The 26,743-nt window shown below is 35.7% G+C and overlaps 2 protein-coding genes across 6 annotated transcripts in view; one reads left to right on the top strand and one right to left on the bottom strand.

The window, feature by feature from the left end:
* Positions 1–10,257, top strand: part of LOC123714034 (DNA N6-methyl adenine demethylase) — a 54,580-nt gene extending 44,323 nt beyond the window's left edge. For all 5 annotated transcript variants that reach the window (XM_045668059.1, XM_045668056.1, XM_045668058.1 and 2 more), the window contains 6 exons: positions 324–2,801; positions 2,968–3,107; positions 3,608–3,836; positions 4,496–4,774; positions 5,114–5,342; positions 5,512–10,257. In XM_045668059.1, the coding sequence (XP_045524015.1) occupies positions 324–2,801; positions 2,968–3,107; positions 3,608–3,836; positions 4,496–4,774; positions 5,114–5,342; positions 5,512–7,717 (5,561 nt within the window). In that variant the 3' untranslated portion in view covers positions 7,718–10,257. The remainder of the gene's footprint in view (positions 1–323; positions 2,802–2,967; positions 3,108–3,607; positions 3,837–4,495; positions 4,775–5,113; positions 5,343–5,511) is intronic.
* A 793-nt stretch (positions 10,258–11,050) lies between these two features.
* LOC123714603 (all trans-polyprenyl-diphosphate synthase PDSS2) lies at positions 11,051–26,630 on the bottom strand. Its single transcript, XM_045668945.1, has 7 exons — positions 26,169–26,630; positions 24,212–24,343; positions 23,374–23,559; positions 17,633–17,769; positions 12,907–13,067; positions 12,116–12,307; positions 11,051–11,604 (listed from the first exon to the last, which is right to left on the bottom strand). Exons 1-7 carry the CDS (start codon positions 26,477–26,479, stop codon positions 11,452–11,454), a joined length of 1,272 nt encoding a protein of 423 aa, XP_045524901.1. The 5' UTR covers positions 26,480–26,630; the 3' UTR covers positions 11,051–11,451.
* Between the last annotated feature and the right edge of the window lie 113 nt (positions 26,631–26,743).

A 26,743-nucleotide genomic window follows, 5' to 3' on the forward strand; every position in this document is an offset into this window, starting at 1 on the left:
TACTTGTTTAACTTGGCGCATATATGAAAAAGGTGTTTTTTCTTATTTTTAGAAATAAATATTTCATAAAAGTTCGTGCCAATATGCTAACAACGTACCGTACTTTTCCCCAACTCGTAATGAACGTTGACAGCCCGTTAGTTGAACCCGTCAACAGCGTAATTAAAACGGTCGTTTCATATAAGAATTCGCTGGCTTAATATAACGTTCATATATTCATTAATATATGTGCTTTAAAATCAATCCGTTCGTATGAATGTCGAAACGTCTACTAATAATTCAACATTAACACTAAATTATAACTTACTACTATATTATTTCAGGTTGGCAGAACCAGTTCATCCAGCAATTACCAACGCAAACTGGCCAAACCACACTGGACTACCAGGGCAACCATACGCCGTACGCAACGTCGCCGCATTACCAGGCTAACACCACCTATACCGTCCAGAATGTTGCTACCACGTTCGACGTTACGAGTAATACATACTATCAGACAGGCGTGCAAGCGGTGCCCACGCCTAGGCCGCCCTCAAATCGCGGTGCCTACACTCCAGTCCCGTCACCAAGAGCTCCTCATTATACAACTGAGTACCAACAGCAATACGCCCAGCAAGCCCCGACAACAGGCGTTACGACGGGAAACGAATCTAGGCCGGCGTCGGCTGCATCTTATCAAAGTGCAGTACCGACGACGGCCGCGCCCGTTTACACAGTCAGCCAACAAAACTACGAGCGGTCTGAATACTCGTCAGAGCACTCGGAAGATTATAACAATGGTGGCGATAATACAACAAACGACTCTAACAACGAGGGAGACAGACAAGAGCAAAGTTCCCAGAATGGACAGCATTCGGGAAACGCCGAGCCTGGATACCTGCAGGGGAGCAACGGTCCGCGAGCTTCACTCGATTGTAGCGGGTATTCGGGCGGCTACACTAGCGGGCAGCATAACGAAAATAGTCAGTCACAAAATCAAAATGATTGGCAACAACAACAACGCCAATGGCACAACCAAAGGTTACAGAATCAACAACAAATCAGCCAAATCCAAAGCCAACAGCAACAACTACAAAATCAAATCAACTATCAAAATCAACAGATACAAAACCAACAAATGCAAAATCAACAATTACAAAATCAACAGATTCAGAATCAGCAAATTCAAAACCAGCAAATGCAGAATCAGCAAATGCAAAATCAGCAAATGCAAAGTCAGCAAATGCAACAACAGAGGCAAGAAGATGCTGAGCAACAGATGTTTTCGCAATCAGACAGGGTTAATTTGAACTCGAGACTGAAAACTATGATATTAAATAAGCAAAATCATACGCGAGATGGTACGAATACGCCACCCGATAAAGGGGACCCCGGAGAGGGGCCGCCTCGAGGAATAGACGATAGAAAGGGCTGCGTATCTATCGCGGATGATAGAAATACTACCGGTCATTTTTTATCGTATAGCCACCATCTCCGAGGTAATTACCACATAGGCGACCAGGTTTATCCTGTCGCTGGTAATTATTCACAAAACACCCACAGTTATAGAACGGGTGAATTCGGAGGTGGTGGCCACCACGTATGGGAGGGGGGGACGCAAGTCCCGAGAGATTATAATAAGCACAATTCGTCAGAAAACACACTCAAAGCTCCTCAAAAGTTGCCGTCGTATTCTGACATGAGAAGCCAATTTAATAGTTATACGAATGTACATTATGATGCGCAAAAATACACAGAAATGTATGGTAGTGATAACGTTAGTTTTAGTCAACAGCAGGATAATAAAGACTTTCAATCGAAAATGCTCATAGGACCAGTGTCGGTGATGAACCAGCAAAATTGCGCTCCAACGCAAGACGCAAACGCACAAAAGAAAGCTTTCGATAGGGAGGCTAATGATGCGAAATTTAAACATCCATCCGCACCGTTAATACCAAAATTAGAAACACCTGATACCTATCAGTATCAAAATGAAGAAAGAATGAAAGTGGAGCCTCAAAGGAACCTTGCTCCTCAGATTAAGAATATGATTCCTCATCACAATAAGTTAGATCCTCAACGAGATTATCAAAATGGTATGATACAAAAGCAGCAAAACGTCCTGCCACCTATCTCTACAATCAAGCATGAGACGTTCGTTCAAAAACCACAAAGCTATCATCAATTCCAAAATTATCCCAACGATAGAAGGCAGGAGATGGAGAAATATGCACAAATCCCACGTCCAAATGAAAACAGTGGTTTTCAGCGATACCACAGAGGTCTAGAAAATAAAGTCACCAAAGATGATAGAAGAAATCTTGGCATATGTGAAGAACCAAAACCGCCATTTTACATAGAACAAATTAAATCTGAACATTCTCCACCGGGACACAAAATATATAAAAATATTAACTTTGGTCCACCGCGGAGTGAACCGTACATGTTCGCTGGGGATGGTGGACCAGTTGCTATCAGAAGTGAAGTGGGCTACTCGTGCTGTCGACAAGGATCGACCAAGAAACCACCACCGGAGCACCTAAGAGATGGTGCATGCCCGGGTCTCCAAACCAAGGATGAAGTTTTAGAAGGAGAGCCAGATTCTGCGGAAAAGACAGACCCAAAACCTCCATCAAAACCTAGCACGCCTACCCCAGACCTGTACTCTAAAAATCCGAAAGAAAATCAATTTAATTACTCAAAAGAATATCTTGAGAATTTAGAAAGATTACGAAATAACTCGAGAACAGAGGTTCCAGATTGTAATTGCTTTCCAGCTGATAAGAATCCACCGGAACCTGGAAGTTACTACACTCATTTAGGTTAGTATTCTATCGTCATTTCAATAATTAAATCATATGGTTATTTGCCCTAAAATTATTGTAAGACTGAAAAATATCTATTACGGTATTCCAGGAAGGCAATTATTGCATCCCACAAAAGTAAAACATGCGCCATTAGAATTATTCTTAAAATACCGATTTTTAGGAGCAGCAACTTCGCTAGCAGAGTTAAGGAAAGATCTTGAAGCCAGAACTGGATTATCAGGAAAGGAGTTGAGAATAGAAAAGATATGCTATACGGGAAAAGAGGGCAAAACTGGACAAGGCTGTCCCATGGCCAAGTGGGTGAGTGTGTATGGATCCTCCTGCTATACTTTTTAATAATATTGTTATATAAAACGAATTTAATTTTTTTTTTTTATCTGAAGCACGTGAAACGGGACAGTAAATTCAAATGTATTAATATGACTATTTAAAATTAATCAGTGGCGCTACAACCTTTTTAGGTCTGGGCCTCAGATTTCAAGTAGGTGATCAGCCTCCTGTGCCTGACAGACGCCGTCGACTACTCGATGGCTTCGGTTTCCTCACGATGTTTGCCTTCACGCTTCGAGCGGATGTTAAATGCGCACATAGAAAGAAAGTCTATCGGTTCACAGCCACATTTTAATGCCTTAAACAGATAATATTAAGGTGGTTCTACTGTTGTTACGTGTATAAAAAAAATCACAGCTTTCGTCGTATAAATATTTTGCGTTATACATATTTAAATAATTATTATTTATATTCATATGGCTTCAATTATAACTTATATCGTCTAGGCTCACTTAAACTTTATTTCTCAGGTAATAAGACGCGCTAATTATACGGAAAAAGTGCTAGTAGTGGTGAAATTCCGAAATGGCCATAAATGTCCAACAGCCTGGATAGTTGTATGTCTGGTCGCATGGGAGGGGATTCCCCAGTCAGAAGCTGATTTAAATTACACCCTATTATCCCATAAACTCAATAGATATGGCCTACCAACAACACGTCGTTGTGCTACCAACGAAAGTAGGACTTGTGCTTGTCAAGGTAAGCTTTTTAATAACCTTGCGATTCAGCCATACATTTCAACAAATTTTGGAAAAGTAGATTATAAAGCATAGGACTTAAACTCGTAGACCAATTTGGGTTTAAGGCCTGCCGTTAATTTTTACTCTATACCAATATAAACTAGAATTGCGAACTCAGTAATTTCCATAATAGATCAGAGAATACAACGATATCAATCTCGACGCAATGTAAGCTAGTTCGATGTAGATCTCTTCACAGTTAATGTAAAGTTTAGTTGTATAAAATACCGGCAACGCACACGCAAGCCATCTTTTGATTATTCATGTATATCACTTAACATCAGGCAAGCCAGCTCATTTGCGCCTGTACTATTTTTTTTAAATAAATTTTCTCTAACATCAACAACAATCTATCCTAACTTAAGACTTATAAGTAATTTAAAACTAAACCAATTTACTAAAAATGATATTTAAGATAAGAAAGTGTCCAATAACACTACTTTCAGCAAAAATAAAAAGTCCATACCGCTACTGTTGTCTCCAGAAGTTCCAGAAGCTCTGCTCTTAAATATAATAATAATAATATAACATCTTGATACCGTAACTCTGTGATCTGTGATCTTCGATATATATTTATTTTACTACATAATAATTAATGTATTAAAATGTCTATTGCAGGCTTAGATCCAGAAGCGTGTGGCGCGTCCTACAGTTTCGGCTGCTCCTGGTCCATGTACTACAATGGATGCAAATACGCCCGTTCGAAAACTGTCCGAAAGTTCAGACTCTCGGTCAAAACTGAGGAGAGCGAGATTGAGGAACGTATGCACGTTTTGGCCACACTTTTGAGTCCGCTTTACATGAATTTAGCGCCCAAGTCCTTTGAAAACCAATGCCAGTTTGAGAAGGAGGCTTCTGACTGTCGGTTAGGATTTAAGCCTGGACGACCCTTTTCCGGTAAGACTAATTATATATTATTACACTAGAAATTAAACATTTTAACAGTTGTAAGACAGATGAATAGAATCAAACAGATGTAAGAGTCAGATTAAAAAATAATCATTTTAAATTTATGTTAATAAGCTATATTCTTCATATCCAGCACACAAAAATATAGTATTTTCTTAACCAACATAGTAATCATAAAAATAGTTAATAAACTTACAAAAAATTCTCTCAAGGTCTCTGTGGCTGTGTACGTTTAGGCATTTCCTCACTGTATTGCGATACAGCTGAATATATATTTATTAATTATACCAATTCTAAGCAGCACAATTGACAATTTCCCGATTACAGGTGTCACAGCGTGTATCGACTTCTGTGCGCACGCGCATCGCGATTTACACAACATGAATAACGGTTGTACGGCGGTCGTTTCACTCGCCAGACATCGCGCTCTGACTCCACCAAATGATGAGCAGTTACACGTTTTGCCCTTGTATGTCCTTGATTCAACTGATGAGTTTGGCTCCAAGGAAGGCCAAGACGAAAAAATAAAAAACGGAGCTCTTGAAGTCCTTGATAAGTGAGTGGTGATGTATAATCATTTATTATATTGAATCCTTTGTAAATTTAAAAGTAATTAAAGCTTCAACGAAAGATATCTAAAATAAAGTTGTTATATATTGTTATAATAAATTGTATACAGATATAATTAATAAGAATCACATTAATCGATAATTTATATGTTTCAGATATCAAATGGAAGTTCGTGTTCGATCCGTTCCCCTTCAGCCTTGTAGACGTCACGGGAAAAAACGTAAGGACGAAGACAATTCAGATTCAAACTCCTCAGCCAACACTCCTCAAGCAAGTCCCGGGAATCAGAAGAAATGTCCCACACCCGGACCAAAAACTCCACAACCGAATGATACCAGAAACATCGCTAGTCCAAGAAGTCAGAACGCTTCGCCCCGAGCTAACACTCCAGCGGTAAACCAAACTTCAGCTTTCCAACCAAATCCAAATAATTATAATTCTGCCTTTGTTAATCCAAATATGCATAACTCTAACCCTAATCTTATCAATGCTAGTATGAGTAACCCGGCTTTATTGGACATGGCTTCGATGATTGATAACTTTACAGACGCACAATTACAAAGCAATCAGATTTCTAGTACCGTATTAGATTCACCATACAATTCGTACGACCAGAGCTACAATATCCATAATCAAAATAACATGTATAACCCAAATCCATCGCCAATCGTCGATGCTACTTGTCAAAATCACAATCAAAATCAAAATCAGCTACCGAGTTTTGCATCGGGATTGCAGAAACGTGATCAATTTAATCCCACAAATGTAACAGACCTGAGTGTTCAAAACCAGTGGCCGGATTTCAATAATCCAGAAATGTTTAGTAATGCTGTCAAGGAAGACCCTGATTCCACAACTGCTCATTTAAATATGACTCCCACCAATTACAGCCCAGATTCTAATAGAAGTGACCCGAATAATGACCAAATAAAAAATACACCAGAGCCCGATAAACCTAACTTAATCCCTGATATGTCACAAAAAATGCCAGATTTTGATATACCCAGATCTCCCAGAGTCACAGATATATCCCAGCCTCAAAACACACCAGAATCACCAGTCCCGACACAAATTGATATGAAATCGCCCAGTAATGAATCACCAAATTGTGACACTCGAAAGAGTGTATGGAGATCTCCAGAGCACAGAAACTGGGACCCAATGAAAGCAAAAGATGGTGTAGATGAAAATGCTGTGTTCAGAGTTCCCAAATCGCGACCTCCTTCCAGATCCCAAGTCAATCTTCCAGAAAATATTGAACAGTCTACGTTTTTAAAACCTTACCCTCCTTCTGAGAGACCTCAACTGACTCACGGCTATGACCACAGAAGCCCTTACGATAGCCGTACTAACAACCCCCAAACACCAACAACCCAGGGCAATTTTACCATAAGTCACGAAGATCCCAATCAAAACTCGACTGCACCGAACAAGCAAGAACAAGTTCCTAGTAACTATCCAGCTAACCAAAATGCATATGGCAATCAATCTCCAGTCCAAAATTACAATAACTATCCCACCGTAGGAAATGCGTACGCATTTTCATCAAACCCATACGGCCATTTTAGTCCTTATGAAAACACTTATAATGACTACAATAGCATAGCATATTATAATGCAGAGAAGTATAAAAGGGAAGAGTTAATAAGGAACTCGCATTGTTACAATTCTTATGGCTATCAGTATAATCCAAACTTTCCTCCTAACTTTTACCAAAATCCAAATCCCAATTGGTGTCAGTCTTCTCCCAATTGGTGTATGTATCCGCCGCCATTCTCTATACCGTATCCTCCTGAACCTCCTAAAGCAGAACCTATTGGTGAGGTCACCGGAGTGTCCGACAATCTTGATTGTTTTAAAGATAGTCAAATGGGGGGTGTTGCTATTGCATTAGGTCACGGAAGTGTCCTCTTCGAATGCGCTAAACATGAAATGCATTCTACGACTGCAGTCAAAAATCCAAATAGAGCAAATCCCACGCGAATATCTTTGGTCTTTTATCAACACCGAAACTTGAATCGGCCCAAGCACGGTCTAGAAGAATGGGAGGAGAAAATGAGATTAAAGAAATTAGGCTTAAATCCACCGACTCCTGGCACTCCCGCTCCAAATTCTAACAATGTCTCCCCGGCAAGTACTCCAGGGCCTGAGAAACAGTCACCAGAAAAGTGGAAAAATAATGAGAACTATATACCCGGAGGGTATAGTTCACTGTCTGCCTTAGTTGAGGCGACAAATGTGGCTAAAAGGAAAGGCCAAATTATGTTGAGGGCTGACACACAAACCACAATGTCTTGGACCACTCTATTCCCGATGCACCCCTGTACTGTGACAGGTCCATACCAAGAATCAGGCACCTGACGCAAGCCCGGCCCTGTGGGGCAATGTTCTTCCAAACGTCGGAGTGAAATCCCTTCCTTAGCTATGTAAGGTGCCTTCGATCAGGCCTCCTAGAGCCAAAGTGCTTTCCAGTCTTTTTGTAGTTCCTCATTTTATAGGATTAAAAATTCTCGATTTCTCGACAGACTGGTCTATTCGAGATTCCTCTTCTGCATTTACATCGGAATTGACTACCATTTTGACGTATTTTTTTGAAATCAAGTGAGCTATCAATCAAAGATATATTTTAGATTTTAATTGTGTTTATCGCATTTCAGCTAGTCTTACTTTACTGTTAGAGTCGGATCCTATTGTTTAAGACGGTAATTGTAGTTTTTTTGTATATTCTTGTCGTGTTTAGTTTAACCGTTGTCACAAATTATAAAATTAGTTTAATGCTCTGTATAAAATGTGGTAAAATAGATTTGTCTGCATATTTTGTCGGTTTTATTTAGGCGCATTACTTGCGACGCAATGATCTCATACAATTAATTCAGAGCGAAAGTACAAACGTGCGAAGAGCCGAGCGAGGAGCGCCTGACGGTTCGTGTTTATTTCTATTTTTGTACCTTTGTCTATGATTAGTTACTTTTTTTAATTTCCACCATTCCCTGCCGCGCGACGGCCGTTTGCGTTATTTTAGTGATTTTAATAGAATCGTGTATGTATCACAGTTGAGTGCTTTTCGATTAGGTTAAGTCGTGTGTATTTTTAAAAGTTTTAGAATATTTAACTTATTTGTATTGTATTACGTGAACCATTATAAATCATTTTCTTTGTAATAATTTAGTGTTACTGTAGGTACTATTTAATATATTTGCTTTTACATTAGCGGTTGTTTTTTGCATTTCATGCCTTCTTTAATTTCGACTCTAGTGCCTGTCTGGCTTCAACCAGAAACGTCTTATCGTGTTTAGAATTAAAAATCATTTTTGAACTTTTAAAATGTGACCTTATTAAATGGATTACATTGAATGAACTTTTCTAATTAGCGATGATGAAATTTTATGAATTAGTCGTACAATAAAGATGTGTAAGAGACATAAGTTTATATAATAGTGTTTGCAAAAAAATTCAGGCGCTTGGAAAGTTTATTAAGTAGGCATTATATTGAAAATGAAACAAACTGATGAATTAATATATAATTAGGTTAAGGAAAGTTTGTTTTAAAGATTAAACTATTGATATAGTTTATATTTTTTACGTGTACGTATTTATTGAATGGTAAATTTATTGGGACGAACGTGAAATTATTTATAGGTTAAAAGTTTTGTGAGCAAAACTTAAAAACTAAGCAATAATAGACCTCGGGGTCTATGTACATTGTAATGTAGGAGTGAAAAATAATATTAAAAAACCAATGGTGCGATATGTGTCGTCGATCTTATGGATGTGCTTGTTTCAATGTATTGCCTAAATTCTGATATTATTTGTGTTCACATGCCGGATTCTTGCCGCGACGAAGCGTCGTAATGCCACAAGCCTATCTACCGGATCAGATAGGTTAGCGGCACTAAAGACATATCAAAGCAATCAACGTCATCACAAACAAAACATCCACGCTCATGTACCATTTATAGTCTTTAGAAACAAAATTCAATGTGAGACTGCATTCATTATTCTAAAATTCCTATTTCGATATACCTTTGATCCAAATATAAGTTAAGCTTCCCTATAAAACTTTCAAAACAAATAGATCAGGATCCAGAGATATTTGTTTCGTCTGTCAATTGTCAGATAAAACGATATCACCATTACTGATACCCCTAAATACTTTTTTATGTTAAAATTATATCTGAATGAACCTTTATTAAATGAATGCAGTCGTTTAAAGGTTGTAATATTAGAATATCTTGGTGAATGTTAAGGAATCATTAGGTTTAGACACCTGTGATATACATTTAAATCACGTGCGTTTGAATGCTTGTATGTCCCCAGTGTGTGTTCGACGACATGACCTTTTTATCCAAAGGAATTGTATGCAGAGGTGATTTTTAAACGAGTATTTATTGATTGCATGTTGTGATTATATAATCTGCGCTTTTATGAAGAAGTGAAGTTGACAATTGTGTAATATGTCAAAATAAGCAATCTAATGTTCGATATTTAAATTTTGGTAGATCTTGTTCAAAGACAAATTAGTTATACGCTTCATTCGAAATTTAAATTTAGATTCAAACTTAGACTGTCAAATTTAGTTTTATACTTATATTATTAGTGGTAATTTTAATTGAGCACTTTTTAATTGTGACAAAAAAACTAATTTCTTTCTACCGCTGACCAATTATATCTCACAGTACATCTTGTTTAATCACCTCTGTAAGTTGTATCGTCGATATATTTCCGCAACCAAAAAATCTATCAGTATTTTTCTTAACTTTCCTTTCGTTGCGGTTTTACCAAGTTTTTGTTTCGTTGCTCGTTGCGTTTAAGTTACGACGCCTGTGTAATATTTTATCTTCTGCCAAAACAAAAGAATGTGTCATGTAAATAGAACTACCATTATTTATTAATACAATAATTTAAAAGAACCTTGTTCGTTTTATTTAAAACTTCACGTATATCTAGAGACAAGGCAGTATCCGCCAAGTCAAGAAAAAATGGCTTAATCACTTGGATGATGGGACTGGCTTTGGTATGGGATGCTACCTGTGTCGACACGTTTGCTCCATCTCACCGTCACTCCAGCAAAAAAGTTGGTGCAGCCGCATTGGCTCAAATATAGGAGTCTTTTCTCCAACTTCGATTTTGTTCCCTTTTGAGTAGACTCTTGGACACAGTTCAGCGCACAGGCGCTAATTAAAGATTTAAGTTGGCGCCTGGTAGATAGATCCGGTGATCCTAGAGCTGAAGCTTTCCTCGCTCAACGAATAAGTATCGCAATACAGCGAGGAAAGCCAGCCAGCAGCATCGCTGGTACAGGCCATAGTTTAATGTTTGGACCTTGTAACTGGCCACTTGCAAACATTTGTTTTAATTATTTATTATTATTACTATAGGTTAAGAAAATCGTATATTTTTTGTATAGCAATATTGATATAGTCACTTAAGATGTTTGTTAGGTTAGGTTAGGTTAGCTAATTACGTAATAACTTAGGACGTAAGGGAGAGTAGGGACTGACTATGAATTATTAACTGACTTGGTATCACATGGATCTCCCAACGTTTTACGGTAGACGTTAATGGCATACAATTTTACGCCAGACTTATTACCAGTGTTACCAACATTTTGATAAAACATTTTTATATGTTTAATGAAAAGTTTTTTTTTAAATAAATAAGGGTGTAATAAACATTAAAACAACGTCAACTTCAGTATATTTTTAATATAATTGGAGCAAAAACTCCGAATGAAATATTTATTAACGAACTGGACGGTCGTAATAAAAGAGTAAGGTAACAATTGTAATATAACAATTGTTATTGGTAACTTAATTTGTATAAAAATATATTCTTAGTCTAAACTTATCATTATTTGTAAAGCACCTCACCATCACCATACTTATTAAAAATACACAAAAAGAATTATAATATTATATACAGTATTGTTTTATGGATGTCGGTCAGGTCGCGAATGCGTTGCCAGCCTTTTAATTGAATGGTGAGTATATACTCTAAATATACGCATGGTACAATGTTATACGTTTCTTTTTTTTATTTCACCAGTAATATTCAAATAGGTACATAAATTCAACGCAAACAAATTATGAGGGTAGTCAGGGATGCATAGCAACAATTATGTTGGTGAGAGCCGTCCGCGCGTCACAATTGGGAAAACTGTCGAGGACATCGCACGCGCGTGAAATGTGCTCCCGTTGTAATGCTTTTGTCTGTTCTATGCCATTGCCCGCTACTACTGCTTCGTATAGCTGTAACCAATATTTTTTTAAAGAAATCTTTAATTTTTAAGACTTTTACAATAATGATTATTAAATCAAATACATACTTTTATTTGGGACGCCACAAACCTATATAAATAAATATTTATTCATTATAGAACGCTAGTCTTCACACTAGGGCGCCCCTGTGTTTTGGGTGACTAGATAATAATTATTCCGTGGTACATGGTGTTTAAAAAAAGTCTTAAATTACATCTCATCAAACAAAATTTGTATAAGACCTTAATGCGTGAATGGAGGTGTGTGCGTTGTATAGAGAGTAGTTATTAGCGTGTTCTGTGTTTTTGGAAACTCAGAGTTATGCTAAAAAAAATATCTAATATATGTGTGCCAGTATGTATATGAAATAGATAAACAATTATAACCACTTAATAGACAATAAGGAAACGTAGAAAAGGAACATAGCACTTTCGGCGGACAAGTATCCAATCTTCCAAGTTAAGTAAAAATCTTTTTTGTTAATAAAAAAAAATATACTCACAGCATGGTAGTCGACGTCGTGTACACTTTTGCGACCAGCCTCGATATATGAGTAGAGTTCAGGCCTCGCTTCTAATGTGAAGGCGAGTGGAGCTCCCACGAGAGAGAAGCTGGTTGGTTCTGGGCCTGTGAACGCTTCCAAATCCAGGAATGCCTGCCACGCTAGTGCTAGGTGGCAACCGAATAGGTACCCCTAAAATCGTGATAATATTTACTTGTATGAGGTAATGCAATGAGTTATAGGTACGAATTGACGACATGTCTTGAAAATCGCCCCAACGGAACTGTGATTCAGTTGAAATTTTCCGTTAAATATGATTCAAAACCGATTTTGTAAATTAGTATCAGTGCACTAGTCAGTGCGGAACAGTGATAAGTGGAAAAAATTAGAACACAAGAACTGAGTGTCTTCCCAATAATTGAGACTGTAAGTAGTGTTATTGGACACTTTCTTATGTTAAATATTTTTAATAAATTATGTTAGTTTTAAATTACTAATTAGTCTTAAAGTAAGGCTAGAATGTTTAATGGTGTCAAACTGCAGAGACATTATAAAAAAAACCCGTAGATCTTATAAGATCATCGAGAGCAAATCATGGAGAAAAAAATTGTGAGAAATCTAGGATGCAAAATAATCATTTTTGATTATATTTCTTCACCACATAGATCTTGTATTGTTAGATTTGGACAATTTTTTATTTAAGTATATTTTAGTGTTTACTAATAGTACTTTCATTTCATATTATAACAACATACACGGATCGACGAATGTATTGAAGTAGTTTAACATACCTGGCTCTGCAACGCTGGATCATGCCCTGCCAGCTTAAGTGCAGCAGAGCAACTCTTTCCTAGCAAAGCGCCAGCTGCGAGAACGTGTCTCGCTACCCATTCACGGCGACCGCAACCTGCCACGCCCGTCATTGGTAAAGGCGATGTAAGGCACTCCCAGTCTTGAAGAGAAACGTAAATTGTGGGAAAGTTTAATGAAGACTAGTTCGTTAGATCAGCGTGCGACGAAAATATTTAGTCAAGGAATTTCATTTACACCTACGTCATTGATATATGTTTTCGGTATTCTTATTTAAGTTAATGCTTATTTTATGGTTTTGTCTTTTGTTTATACATTGAAATCTGAAAATAATTATCCATCTTGCAAGCTTATGCTAGTAAATGATAATACGTTTAGCTTTTGTTTATGCATTGAAATCTCAAACAAATCTTCATTATGCATTAGGCTTATTTTATATATTTGTCTTTTGCTTATGCACTGAAATCTGAATCGAATGCTCCAATGGAAACAATATTTGCTAGGGAGCTGGCGAGCCTAATATCTATATGATTTGCTCATGTGATCGATGTATTTTAATAGCTATAATTATACTGTAAGGAATATTAAATATATGTCGCAGCCAACTAGCGTAATAAGCCGTTCAATTAACAGCCTGGCCTTTAAACTAAACGGCGCCGTTTAACTAGCAGCCTAAAAGATCGATAACGTTTCATTACTTGCCTAGCCTGTTGAAATTTAGTTCCACTTTCAGCCACTCTCAAAATTGAAACGAAACACTTTTCCAAAATATTAATAAAAAAGTACAATAGAAGAGTGTAGTGACAATAATAATGTGAATTTACTTGTGACTGAATATTTTTTATGTCAGATGTTTCATCTCTTTCATTTCGGCCACATGAGAGAGCGTACAAATTCTTAAAAGGCCGGCAACGCACTCGCGAGCCCTCTGGCATTGAGAGTGTCCATGGGCGACGGTATCACTTAACATCAGGTGAGCTTCCTGCCTGTTTGCCCCCTATTTTATAAAAAAAACATGGTGTCACACTCTACGTACAAAAGGCCTAAGCATTCAGCCTGTTTAAAAAATGTTGTTACACACACTGCGGCTGAATATCTTTCAGGCCGCTAGTTAAACGGTGCTGTTTAGTTAAAAGGCTAGGCAGTTAATTAAACGGCTTATTAAGCTAGTTGTTTGCAACATATTTACATATATGAAAAGACATCTCGTAGGTAGACATTGAGCAATGCCAAACCGGAATCTTTAAAATCTATATAACACTGCCGTGTCAATATTTACATACAAATCGCCACGAATTCACTTCAATTTGTATAGCGTTTGAATAAGTATGTGAATCTACTTATTTGGGCGGAGATATTGAGGCCAATGGAACGCCAAGACCCGTTGTTTCAACCGGTTCTTATGGCCACTTGCGAATCCTTTCCCATTAAAGACGTTTAATATTTATTTTTCTTTCCGGTATAAAGCCTTCACTAGAAGTTTCAAAATGGGGGTTTCGAAATCATTATGATTTTATGTATGTATTGTATGTTTATAAAATGTGTTCTAAAAAGAGTTAATCGCTTTGTATCGTTCATTTTTTAACAGAAATAATACTACGCAATAGTAGTAATACTAGTACATACTAGGCAAGATTGGTCCAACAAATTTTGGAGTTTTATTTAATTAGACAATTTAAATGTAAGCAATTATAAATAACTCAAGAAATAGAAACCTCATAAATCTAACACGTCATTGCCAAGTAGATTTTTATATTTCAAACTTCATATAACGTCACTCGATTTGACGTCAAACTTCGTCAAAATTATTCGATTTGAGTTACTTGGCTTGTTTTTCATAACGTTTATTTCCTAACAATAATATTTAATTACGCTAGAAAAGTTTAAGGATGAAGGGTATTAGTACTACGCCACTATTAATAATGTACTTTGACTTATCATTGCTAACATTTTTAGGTATGTGTTAAAAATATTATATTAAAAAAGGTATTAAGTGATAGATAATACTAACACTTCGTTTATATCCGTCACATTTTTCTGTTCCGCGTCACATGTTTCCGTTACGCGCCATATTTTTCTTGTCCCTACCACGGTTGATTCAAAGAGATTCGAAGCCATTAGTAACAAAAATTTATAATAACGATAACAATGATAATAATAATTCTAATACAACCAAACCAACCAAAATATAAGGTAAAATGAAATAATTGTATTATTTGTATTCATTTCTACGATAGTAAAAGCCTTTTGTTAAACTTTATCTAATTTAACTTTATTTTACCAATTTCTGTAAAGTTGGATATATGAGATCAATTTTTCGAAAAATAAGGTCATAAAGAAGTTTCACGTCTTTCGTGTGTACACTAGTATACGCACACACTTCTAAAACATAATTCTCTGACAGAATGACCGTCGCTGAAGAATGTTGAGCCAGGGCCAGTTACAACCACAACACACGCACACATTACACAGTTAAAATATACCTAATCTACATTTTTCTTTTTTTGATTAATCTTGTGTTTAAAAGACGTCATAACACAAACAAAAGAAGACAAAAGTCTTCTTTTCCCAGTAAGGATTTGGAATGACCCAGTGGGAAGAAGAAAAAGAGGATGCCCACCAGAAACTTGGGAAGATGGGATAAAAGGGATAGTGAGGCAGAATTGGAAAATTTTCTCGAGGAATAAAGACAAGTGCAAGAATTTGGAGAAGGTCCAAGTTCGAGTACTAGTGAAAAATACAATGACATGGAATTAGTGTAGTGTATTATTGTATTGTTTATATGATTTAGGTATTAAGTAAAAATGTAGGTGTTTCGTATATGTGGTGAAATCGTAACGTCGGAAAATTAAATTACTGTTACTAATCTGTAATTACAAAGTATATTTACATGCCTACAATTTCTTATAATATTATCACTCTGTATAATAGGCTATATTTTTTTCCTAAAAAAAAACAAAAAAAAAACAACAGTGAGCGCCTAGCCGCTAGTTTTAGTTAACCTTTACACAAAACATTGCTTTGCCCATAAAGGATAAACAATATCGTATTTGCGCACGGGCATACTAAAATCACATTACGCATGCGTGTCACATCCCATCATGCATTCAGGGCGTGCGCATTCCTTACGTAGAATGAAGAATTATTTAAATAGAGAAATCGATTTACTGCTGTACGGTTGCTGGCTACGCAAGGACGTCTGTTGAACAATTTGTTTAGTACTAGGAAAATTTCACTGACATGTGTTATAAATGTTTAAAATAAATATAACTACTAGATTTAACACAAAAAGTAATAACCCTATTATCACTTAATGAATTTTCGAATAAGAATAGCGAATATATTGCTTTGTAAAAATGTATTTTACAACACAATTTTTATGTAAAGTAAAATCAATGAACAATTTTTTTATTCATTTTAGCGTAGAAACAACAGAATATGTTCTTCCTTGAGATGATTTTGAGGCAGTAAGGGAAAGCAAATACAATTATTTGTTTTTCCTCTAACTCGCAGTTTGATAACTGCGGCAAATCTCGCCCTTCTCAGCCGAAAAACGCAGTCCAGCGTTTCCAAGAAGCCCCAAGCTATGTTGGACGTGTTGCCGTCTCCTTTTGTAATTTCCAAATATTTATGGAGTTCAGTATTTGGTGTCAACGTAGCTCTTATCTCAGTCTAGTAAATAAGCGTAGACACAACAGGATGTCTCCTGGGATTTTCTTCTTTAGTTTCTGCTGTGTTTAAGTCTGTCGTGTTTTATTTATGCACACTTATTGCACAAGAATTTAATAGTAATATTAACTCAGAAAACATGATGCATGAGGCCTTCTTGCTATTAGGCGATCTCTTTCAGGCAACCCAAAAATAATCTTTTTACGTCGAAATGCTTTTACGGTGTTAAAAAATTACTTTTTTTTTAATTACGGTGCAATAAGACGGATTTAGTTAGACATTTAAAGACTCTTAGTTCTCCTAATATTAAAAAAAATGATCATTTTGTACAATACATGACTATATATGTCCGATTTCTTCAAAGATAGCACCTAAATGGTCTTGACAATTGACATATTGACACGGTTCACGGATATTGACGTGTTCATTAATCCTAATGTCAATATAACACTGTTTATTCGCGCACGTTATATCAATTAACATAATCACTCCGACGCATTCATTAAATACAGCTAACAATGATTAAAATTACATTTATAGGTGTTTAGGCCTTACGCTGTGTTTATTATTTTGGAAATAGATACATACTTTGGTATATTGTAGCATTTTAATTGCTTTAATATTTAATTCCAATACACAAATATATTCTTAACCTACGTAGTAATAATAATAATAATTAAAAATAGATCATTATAAATCTAAAAGAAATTTAAACAGTCTGATTCCTGTGGCAGTGTACCTTTAACACTGGCAGCATTTCCTCGCTGTATTACGATACTTATTCGTAGGCATTTTGATTGTGAAATAATTTTTAAAATCCGTCCAGCTTTTGAATCAACAAAAAAACAAAACTCTTTTTTATATTTGTATAGTAATTAATCTTTTTTTTTGTGTGAAATATAAATCTCCGTATTGAACTTAGACGCGATTACGAGTCCCCAAGTAATATGAATTTTATTTAGTAAGTTCAGACTGTTTTAAAATCTTTAGGAGTTACGTTAGGTCTAGATCGTATTTGTATAAAAATAAAAGAACTACCTGAAGCTGGCTCCAATTGGTCAACCGGCAGAGGTCGTGAAGGTAGTGGATTGTTCTGCTCATCTCTCTCTCCAAGAAACTCAGCCTCGGCTAAATCTCTTACCGCTGACGACATCAGCTCTACCAGCTCTTGATTCCTGAAACAGCCAGCCAGGATATATTCATGATTCATTTCACTTTGGAACAGAAGATAGGAAAAGGAATTCTGCGGATGACAAGTCAAGTTAATCTAATCAAGTCTATCTAATAAGGATATAATCTAATCCCATATCGGAGTATGAATTGTAAAATAAACGCAATTTTCGGTTTAAATAAGTATTTATAGGAAAGGAAAAACATATTATTCTGATGAAAGAATCACAAACAATTTACTTTTTAGATGCTTTGTTAATGTAAATTAATTAATGGAGTGTAATTATTAATTACGTTCAAAAATTCAGAACGTATTTAATAAATTTAAAAGAGCTTTAAAATCACACATGAGCCTAAAGGACTATTTAAAACTGGCTGATGGCGTCATGTCATTTTGGTTATACGGATAAAGTTCTTCAAATATTCGAAAAAACTAAAAGAATAAAATAAAATATGTTTATTACAGAATATAAGATTCAGGTACTACTTATTCCACGTTATTATATTATAGGGTGTAGGCCAGTTCTCAAATCAAGGGCGTAAAACGGAAGAGAAGAACTGGCAATAAATTCTCCGCCACTCTTTTTAGTCGCCAAGTTTTGCTTTGTTTAACACAGCGTTTTTAAGGTGCCGAAAGCAAAAGTATGGGCTGACGATGGGTGAGATATGCTGCCTTAATAACAAATGATTGGTCTAAATTATTAAAGTTAGCTTATAACTTTGAATATATGAACAGAACAGAATAACAATCAAAGCATTTACAATATGGCACAGGAAGCAAATTTTATAAATTTGTTATAATTTTTAGCTATTATAATAGATATAACATTAGTAAGTCTTGTTTTAAATATTTTTAACCGCGTATATAGTTCATATGTTTTAAATTTGGCCTCGAACATATGAAACCTGTTAGGGTCACAGCCTAGTGCTGACCATACAGTTATGTGATTCACTTTCTACGTATTCATATACCGTTGTAATCGTATGAACCGCTAATTACCTTTAAATGTTATATATTCGGCGAAGTTTAGTTAACTATATACGTATAGATATAAAATTAAATAGTTTGGTATTACGTTTATTAATAAAAATGTTATGTGCAGTGCGGGCCTTGTGGCTTCAGCGTGTGACTCTCATCCCTGAGCCAAATGAACTTTCTGTCTATATGCGCTAAACCGGCTTGCCTTAGACCCAAAAAGTCAACGGCGTGTGTCAGTCACAGGCGCCTGATAACCTGCTTGACTATTAGATTGACAAATGACCATGAAACAGAAATCTAAAGCCAAGACCTAAAACAGGTTGTAGCGCCGGTACTTTTATTTATCAAAATGCTATACAGAAAAGAAATTTCACATCACCTCAGAGTTTTCATGGTTTTGACGCTTTCGATTCGTGTTTGTTCTCGACATCGAAAAGTCGTGTTTTATAAACATAATGAAGAATAAATAAAGAATACGTATGTAGCCATTGTTTTTGTATATGTTTACAATTGAAATTTAAATGATTAATATACATGTGTCACGGGACCTGAGGGCTTGGGGATTCCCACTTCCTTATATGGATTGCGTCTCCAGTTAACTATAGCGAGGCTTTATACGATAGCTTATTTTAAGTAAGCATTGAGTTGGTTCATGTTTTGTTCAGATAACATCTCAATATATTTGATGATTACAGAATAGTACATTTTATGAATAGGATAATAAATACTATTATAATATGTATTAAATTCGGTGGAATTTATTTTTCATAACTAATTACTCAAAGACTCAAACGTTTTTTTTAATAAGTCCATTTAATTCGCCGCAATGAAATATTTAAAATATTTTAAGGTTTATGTAACAAAAAAACAAAACCCTACAACTTGCGTCTAAGGCACGATGTTAACAATGTTCTCATTTACTGTATTAAATACGCTCAAATGACCTCAGGAGACGCTCAAGTTACTAAGCCAGGACGATTCATGCATATACAACGAGAAAAGACGCCCCTACTGCGTTAGAGGCATCAACTGGTCTGCTACATACTTAAACTATTGGTGGTGGAGCAATCCAAGTGTTCTCCAAAAACTCGAGTTATTTGTGCCTATGGGGCTTGAAGCAGTCTGTTGCACAGATCTCCGTTATCAAAGACGTTGTGCTTGCTCATTGCTGATTCCGCCACGATATTGTGATATTTCTTTAGTACTGGACTGTGTATTTTGTGAATTAATAACTTCTTCACTAATAATTTTATGACGAATGTTTTGTATCACTTTGACTTAGGGGAAACTACCTAGCACGGTAGACTATAATTTAATATCGAAATAAGGTCAAACAAAAACTGGATACTATTGATGGCTAAGCGAATAGATGATGAACAACTAGTTAAATCTCATCTGAATCTTATCCATCACCGTTCAGTTGCCTGCCTTACAGTCTTCTATAGATAGTACTTCGGAGAATGCTCCATGGAGCTACACGATCCGTCATTTCCTCTCAAACAACGCTAATCTAGAAGCACAATGAAGGTTCACACCTTCATCGTCGACATTCCCAGGTGCTAAACTACACGACTTGGTTCATCGTTGTTTATAAAAACAGCAATAGTGTAACTCCTTGCCCTCTTCCATCTTCGCTAGACAGTAATATGGGTTCACTTTAACTATGTTTAAACAGGCATCTCCTGGTGAGGCATGCCCTCTAATACACCATATCTCACGTAACATCAGTTGGGTCATATGTCTGTCCAGTTTCATATGAAAAAAACAGATATTAATACCTATATTACAGTTGTGTAGTACAACAATGCGTTACGCAAGCAATTAGTATTCACGACACTAGTGTTCCGGTAGAGCATTATCTCACATGAACTACTAGTGTAAAATCTAATTTTACTCCTTAAATTTACTCTTTCGTCTCTTTCTGATATATTACGTTTACATTATGATGATACGAGACATATGAGTTAAGTTATAAATTTATTAAAAACATTGAACTAAGTATAGAAAACTTTTCTTGTTTGTATTTATTGGTCTTGTGAGAAGAGAATTAAGTATTTTACGATAGTAATGTTTTTATTAGAAATCATAACAATCCAACAACCTACATAGAATAATTAAAAATTTATACATAATAAAAAAAATTAAACAAATGTAAAAAGTTTGGTCACTGGCGTACCTTTAACGCTGGCAGCATTTTCTCACTGTATTGCGATACTCATTCGTTGAGCGAGGAATGTGTTCTATGAAGTCACCGGTACTATTTATTAACCTAACCACTGTTTTACTTGAGTTCCATCAAAGGACTAACTAGCAGTACTATATAATTTTCAACGATATTATTCATTGAATGCAATTAGCATACTTTCATGATTAATTACGAACTTCCTTATCGCTTTAATCAAACAAAGGAGCCAAATTCCTGAGACACGCCTTTTGGCATTTCTATATATGGGCTGATATTTAATATGACAAAGGTGGTAAACGAAATTATAAAATTCCGACTTGAAACCCGTAATTTTAATTTTTGATTATATTTTTAAAAGACACGCTCAGAGCGTTTGGATTCAATCAAATCTGTTATTTTATTAAACCAGAGATATACTGATATGTTATAATGAGGAACTATTTGATTGTTGGCACTGAACACTGAATACTGGCATCAGAACTGGACATATTTGAAAAATTCTTTCACCAATATACTACTGGATTATCCAGTAGTATCCAGGGGATTGACACCCCCAAGTACCGCAATACACGGCCCGTCGTTTCTTGTGAAAACAGTAGTTCCGCGGAACTCTTTGCCCACGTCAATCATTCCTAAGCAGTCCCTAAGTAGAGCGGCTTATAGGTCATTTCTAGGCATGCCATCCGATAGGCCGCAAGTCAATCTGCAGTAGGTGGGATTGTGGTCAAACGTCTGTCCAGTTCTGAACACAAAACCAATGTTCATCCGTGCAAAGCGTAGTCTAATGTACGTATCAGTTCAGTGAAGACAATATGAATTAAACCAATTTCTAATTTAGTTTGATAATAATAAAATAATGTAATTAATAATTGTAATTTAAAATTTGTAACCGCTTCTTATCTTGAGGTGTATGAGACAGTGTCACGTGAGAATAAATGTAAAAATAATAATCCAGTGGGGCTTCCGGCATCCGTTCTTTCGAATTTTTTTTTTATTTTCTAGACTAATAGTTGAACATCTTTTAACTACCGATATTCGGATTGATATATGGCGATTCCCTTACTTTGGCCTTCACCAATTGAAAGAGCTATTTGCGCACATATATAGAAAATTCCATTGGTGGTCGTGATTCAAACACCTGACGGTCGCTGATTCCGCTAGGCCAACACAACTCAATGAGAATCAATGTACGAAATATTTCCTTAAACAATATCAGCCAGTGGTTGGCTGTTAGTTACTCATAATTCGTCGTACGTTATTGGGAACGTAACCACAAGATAACTTTCTAAGTTTCTCTAGAAATCCGGAGTAACATAATAATTTATTGTTTTCATTACACGTTTCAGCTGTTCAATTAAAAAAAGGTTCTAATTAAATTGAAATAGGCTTAATCAAGGTTTGCATTATTGGCTATAGCTGAGGACGTAGGTTCGAATCCCGGAAATAATAAAAAAAGTATGCGTACGCGTAAGAAGTGAGACTTCTTTATGACCTTATTTTTCGAAAAAAGATAATGTTTAACAAAAGGCTTTTCTTATCATAGACATGAATACAATTATTTCATTTTACCTTATTATTATTATTATTACCGTTATCGTTATTATATATTGTTGTTATTAAGGCTTCGAATCTCTTCAACAGTACCACGGTTGCACAAGACAAAGATGGCTCGTAACGGAAAAATGTGACGCGTAACGGAATAATGTGACGAGTAACCGTAAAATGTGACGGTATTTTTTTTACAACGCCAATAAAGAAGTTTCACTTCAAAAAGATCGAATAAACGTATGCTGGTAGTAAAATATACCTACTTAGTGTATTTCAACATTTAGATTTTAATTAATAACGTAGTTTTTTATTAGTTTCTCGTAGTAAGGTTTGTTTGGATAATGATTCGCTAGAGGAAAGAGAAAGCACAATGTGTTTTAGGTGCAATCAGTTGTAATAACATAACGTTTCCCTTATGCAATAAATTACGTTCGATTGTGATTCAGTGTTTCCTGGATGCGAAAAACACACAGCGATATAAGTTTAGTAAGGTGGAATAATTAATATATATCTAGGCTAAATTATTTAACAAAGCAAAACTGTTCTTAAATTCTATTAGATTAGGCAGCCAAAAACTTACCTTGATAAAAAATTACAAACGTATTACGGTTATGGACCTGGATGTGTTTGTACGTTAAAAAACTTTACTAACAAACCCAGTACCACCTTAATTTTATATGCCATGGAAAAATTGGATTGCCATGGATGGAATTTAGTTTATAATTTAATTATTTTTATCTCTTCGTGTTTGTTATGTTTGTCTATAAGTGCTTGTCACATTAGATATGTATTGCACTTTATTCTTCTAGTGCTAATGTACGTATATCAGTGTGCCGAGCGTTGGCAAACTTAATAAAATTAGCTTAAAAAATCCTTGCGGTTATAGTAAGGTCTTACCGTAAATTAGCCAATTCAGTACAGGAGTTAGCCAAGAGATAATCGCCACTGAGTAACGCTATTTTGTTACCAAACATCATATTATCTGGTTCTTCAATTGGACGACTTGAGTTCATATTCACAAGGCCTTTGTGAACGAGATGCGATGTACGAATCATTTCGGTAACTTCGGCGAGGGCGCGTTGACTGTAAAAGACATATATAATCAAAAAAATCATTGGCAATACAAACATTTTAGATGTTGGCCCTGAGATTTATGTATCTGTTTCATGATCAATAGCCAAGTGGGTGACTTCAGCCTCAGCCTCTTGTGCCACACGCCGTCGACTTTTTGTATCTGGGGCAAGCAGGTTTCCTCACAATGTTTTCACTGTTCGATGTAAAATGTGGACATAGACAGTCCTCTGGTGGATGTGCGTATAATATAACGCCACTGTGGCAAATTGAAACAATTATTGATTTAAGAAAACACTTTACGCGGATTGAAGCTATGTATTATTATTAAAAACTTATTATTATTTACATAATTTTAATTTTTTTCCGACGTTTCGCGTGCTTTTCAGCGTGCGTGGTTATTGATTTGTTAAATGATCCACCAACATTTACACTTATAACTCACAAATTTAAAATATGACATCTGAAATTGTTTTTATAATAAAAAGATTATTAACGGTCCGAGTGAGAAAATATTATATGAAAATATATATGTGTATGTTCATGTTTATTATACTTTAGTATGAAGAAAAATCTACAAAAACCTATGACCCTACGCAAGGTGTGACGAGTTGAAATGCATTTTTATCAAATAATAATCATTTTGCTATTTATAACATTTTACCTGTGCAAGACCCCCGCAGCCTTGTCCTGCTCCATGTCAGGGATTTCAGGGCTGTGACCGGCTGCCTTCGACACCAACAATACGATGAGACCCCACGCTTGCATGTTGTTCTTGCCATTGTAAATTAGGTTTCTGAAAACGACTCGTTTCTTTCAATTTCACACATCTCCAGTTTCTATATCATATTCTAATTATCATAAGCGACAAACTCTACATAATACCCTCTATCCAAGTAACCTGAAGCACTATTAAATGATGATGTAGTATTCGCGTCAAAATTAACTAACTTGGACTGGGCATACCATTAGTCATAGATTGGGAGAAGAAAAAGTGACCGTCGAAAAAAGATTCGGGAACGATCTGCCGGAATGATGGAAATGATTAGCTCGTGAAAGAGACGAGTGGAAAAACAAGGCGAGGCCTACGCCGGAAAACAATCTGAACTCCTGGCTTCTTTAACTAATAAATATGGATAGTTAAATGTATGTTATCCCTTAAGTTAAAATTATGTTAATGTCTTTGGTGTTGAGATACTGAATAAGTATCACACATAGCGAGGAAATGCTACCAGTTAAAGCTGAGTGGCAGTGTCCACAGGGACCTAACTTTAAATTTGTTATAATTTTCTTTTTAATTATTTTTATGTAGGTTGACTGTATATGTGATTGTTATCTATTAAGTTAGTAAATGAAGGCTTTTATTATTATTATTATATTGTAGTAGTAGTTTACTTCCACTGTTTCCATTGCCGTAACCACTTAACAGAGCAAATACATTTTCCACCTGTTATGTGGTTTTTTCCCATAAAGGTAAGTGATCAGCCTTTGGTGTCACATTAGTTGGTAAGGACTAAGATGAGATTTAATATCTATTTCGTCAAACTATCCAAAACTGAAGAAAGCAACGCTTAGGGCTCAGTTTTAACTCTGAGGGTGACATTCAAATCCAATGCAGCCTTAACATTCGAGTTATAAGGACACGTATAGCCGGTGTTCCACAACGTTTTTTTTCCATTTAAAGTTAAATTACTATGATGACTCTGACATGTACTTTAACAAAAATAAGTCCATTTTCGATATAATCTGTGACTTTTTGTGCCTTTGACATCACATATATCTTCAAGCTTACTTTGGAATAATTTTTGTTATGTTATTACCAATTTTTGGTGATACTATCAGAGATGGAAATGGGCAGCGTTTTCATGAAATATACCTACACAACAATTTGTAATCCAGAAGTCGTTTGAAAGGAGAGTTACTACACTTTTATGTATAATCGAAAATGCTATTGGCAAATCCTAGTGATATTGGTGAATGTCGATGACTGACCTCATCATAGATGCATTGCATAGTTGATTGCACATTTGGGTAATAAATGTTCGGATCTTTATATAAAATCTGTTCTTCGTAACTTTAATTTCGTTTAAAAATCCATTTTTATGTATATTTTCGTTATGAAAATATTTCGTGTCTTGTCTTTTCGTGTCTTCCCATAATTTGGCATAATTTCTGGTATTAAATTACCAATTTTTGATGTCAGTAACAAAGGAAATGGGCTGCGTATAGGGTAGAGACATGTGAGAGTTTTAGGTATTTTAGTCTCTGTTATTCGGAGAGTTTATGCTTTGGCTTATGAAGCCTAGAGGTTGCTTAGCATTCTACCAAGTAGAATATACCAGAGCCTCATATAAGTGCCTAAATATGACATTGAATTGTGTAATATTTTTAGTTTTTAATTTTTGGTAAAATTTACGTTTACCGCAATTGCCATGCCATGTATGTATTTGAAATAAGATAGCTTCTAACATATACTGTAGATATAGCAGTATATATGATGTGTTGAACTTTAATAAATACATACCAAGTATACCGTAAGTAGGTGATTACATTAGGTAAGAACACGCAATAGATTGTGGCTATGTTAAAATCTATTATAACATTAAATAACATGTACTTACTTAGCAGTTTTCAGCAATGGATGATTGCTTCCCACCAATTTTCGCAAATGCAACGCAACATTTGCAATTTCGTCGCTCATCACCCATCTCAAACTAAGAAAAGATGTTGGATAACCAACAATTTTCTCGGCCTCACTAACAGCTCTATTCCAATCTGGTTTGGTGTTGTGTTGTGAAACAGCACCACGTCGCGAAGTACCAGTGCTTAATTCCCTCACACAAGGTCCCCAAACTTTCGCAACCAGCGCGCTTGATGGACTAACTTTCACCAAATCACATCTTAAAGCACTCCTTAAACGGCTCAAACTCATCTTGAAATTTTTTACACGTTAAAAAATATATTTATTATTAACACCAACGGAATAATGTTCACACTTTCTTCTATTATGATATTAATAATTTCGTTATTCCTTTTTACGTAAAAAAACCTGATTAATGTAGGTGCGTATCGACGTCCGTCGTTTTGCCGCTAAAACTATAAACTAAAATGAATGAAACAATTTGAACGGCGGTAAGTGCGCATTGGAGAATGCAAATACAAATCTGAATTGTGATTGGTCAGTGATCTACAATAC

This window comes from Pieris brassicae, chromosome 9 (genome assembly GCF_905147105.1).
Source record: "Pieris brassicae chromosome 9, ilPieBrab1.1, whole genome shotgun sequence".
NCBI lineage: Eukaryota > Metazoa > Arthropoda > Insecta > Lepidoptera > Pieridae > Pieris > Pieris brassicae.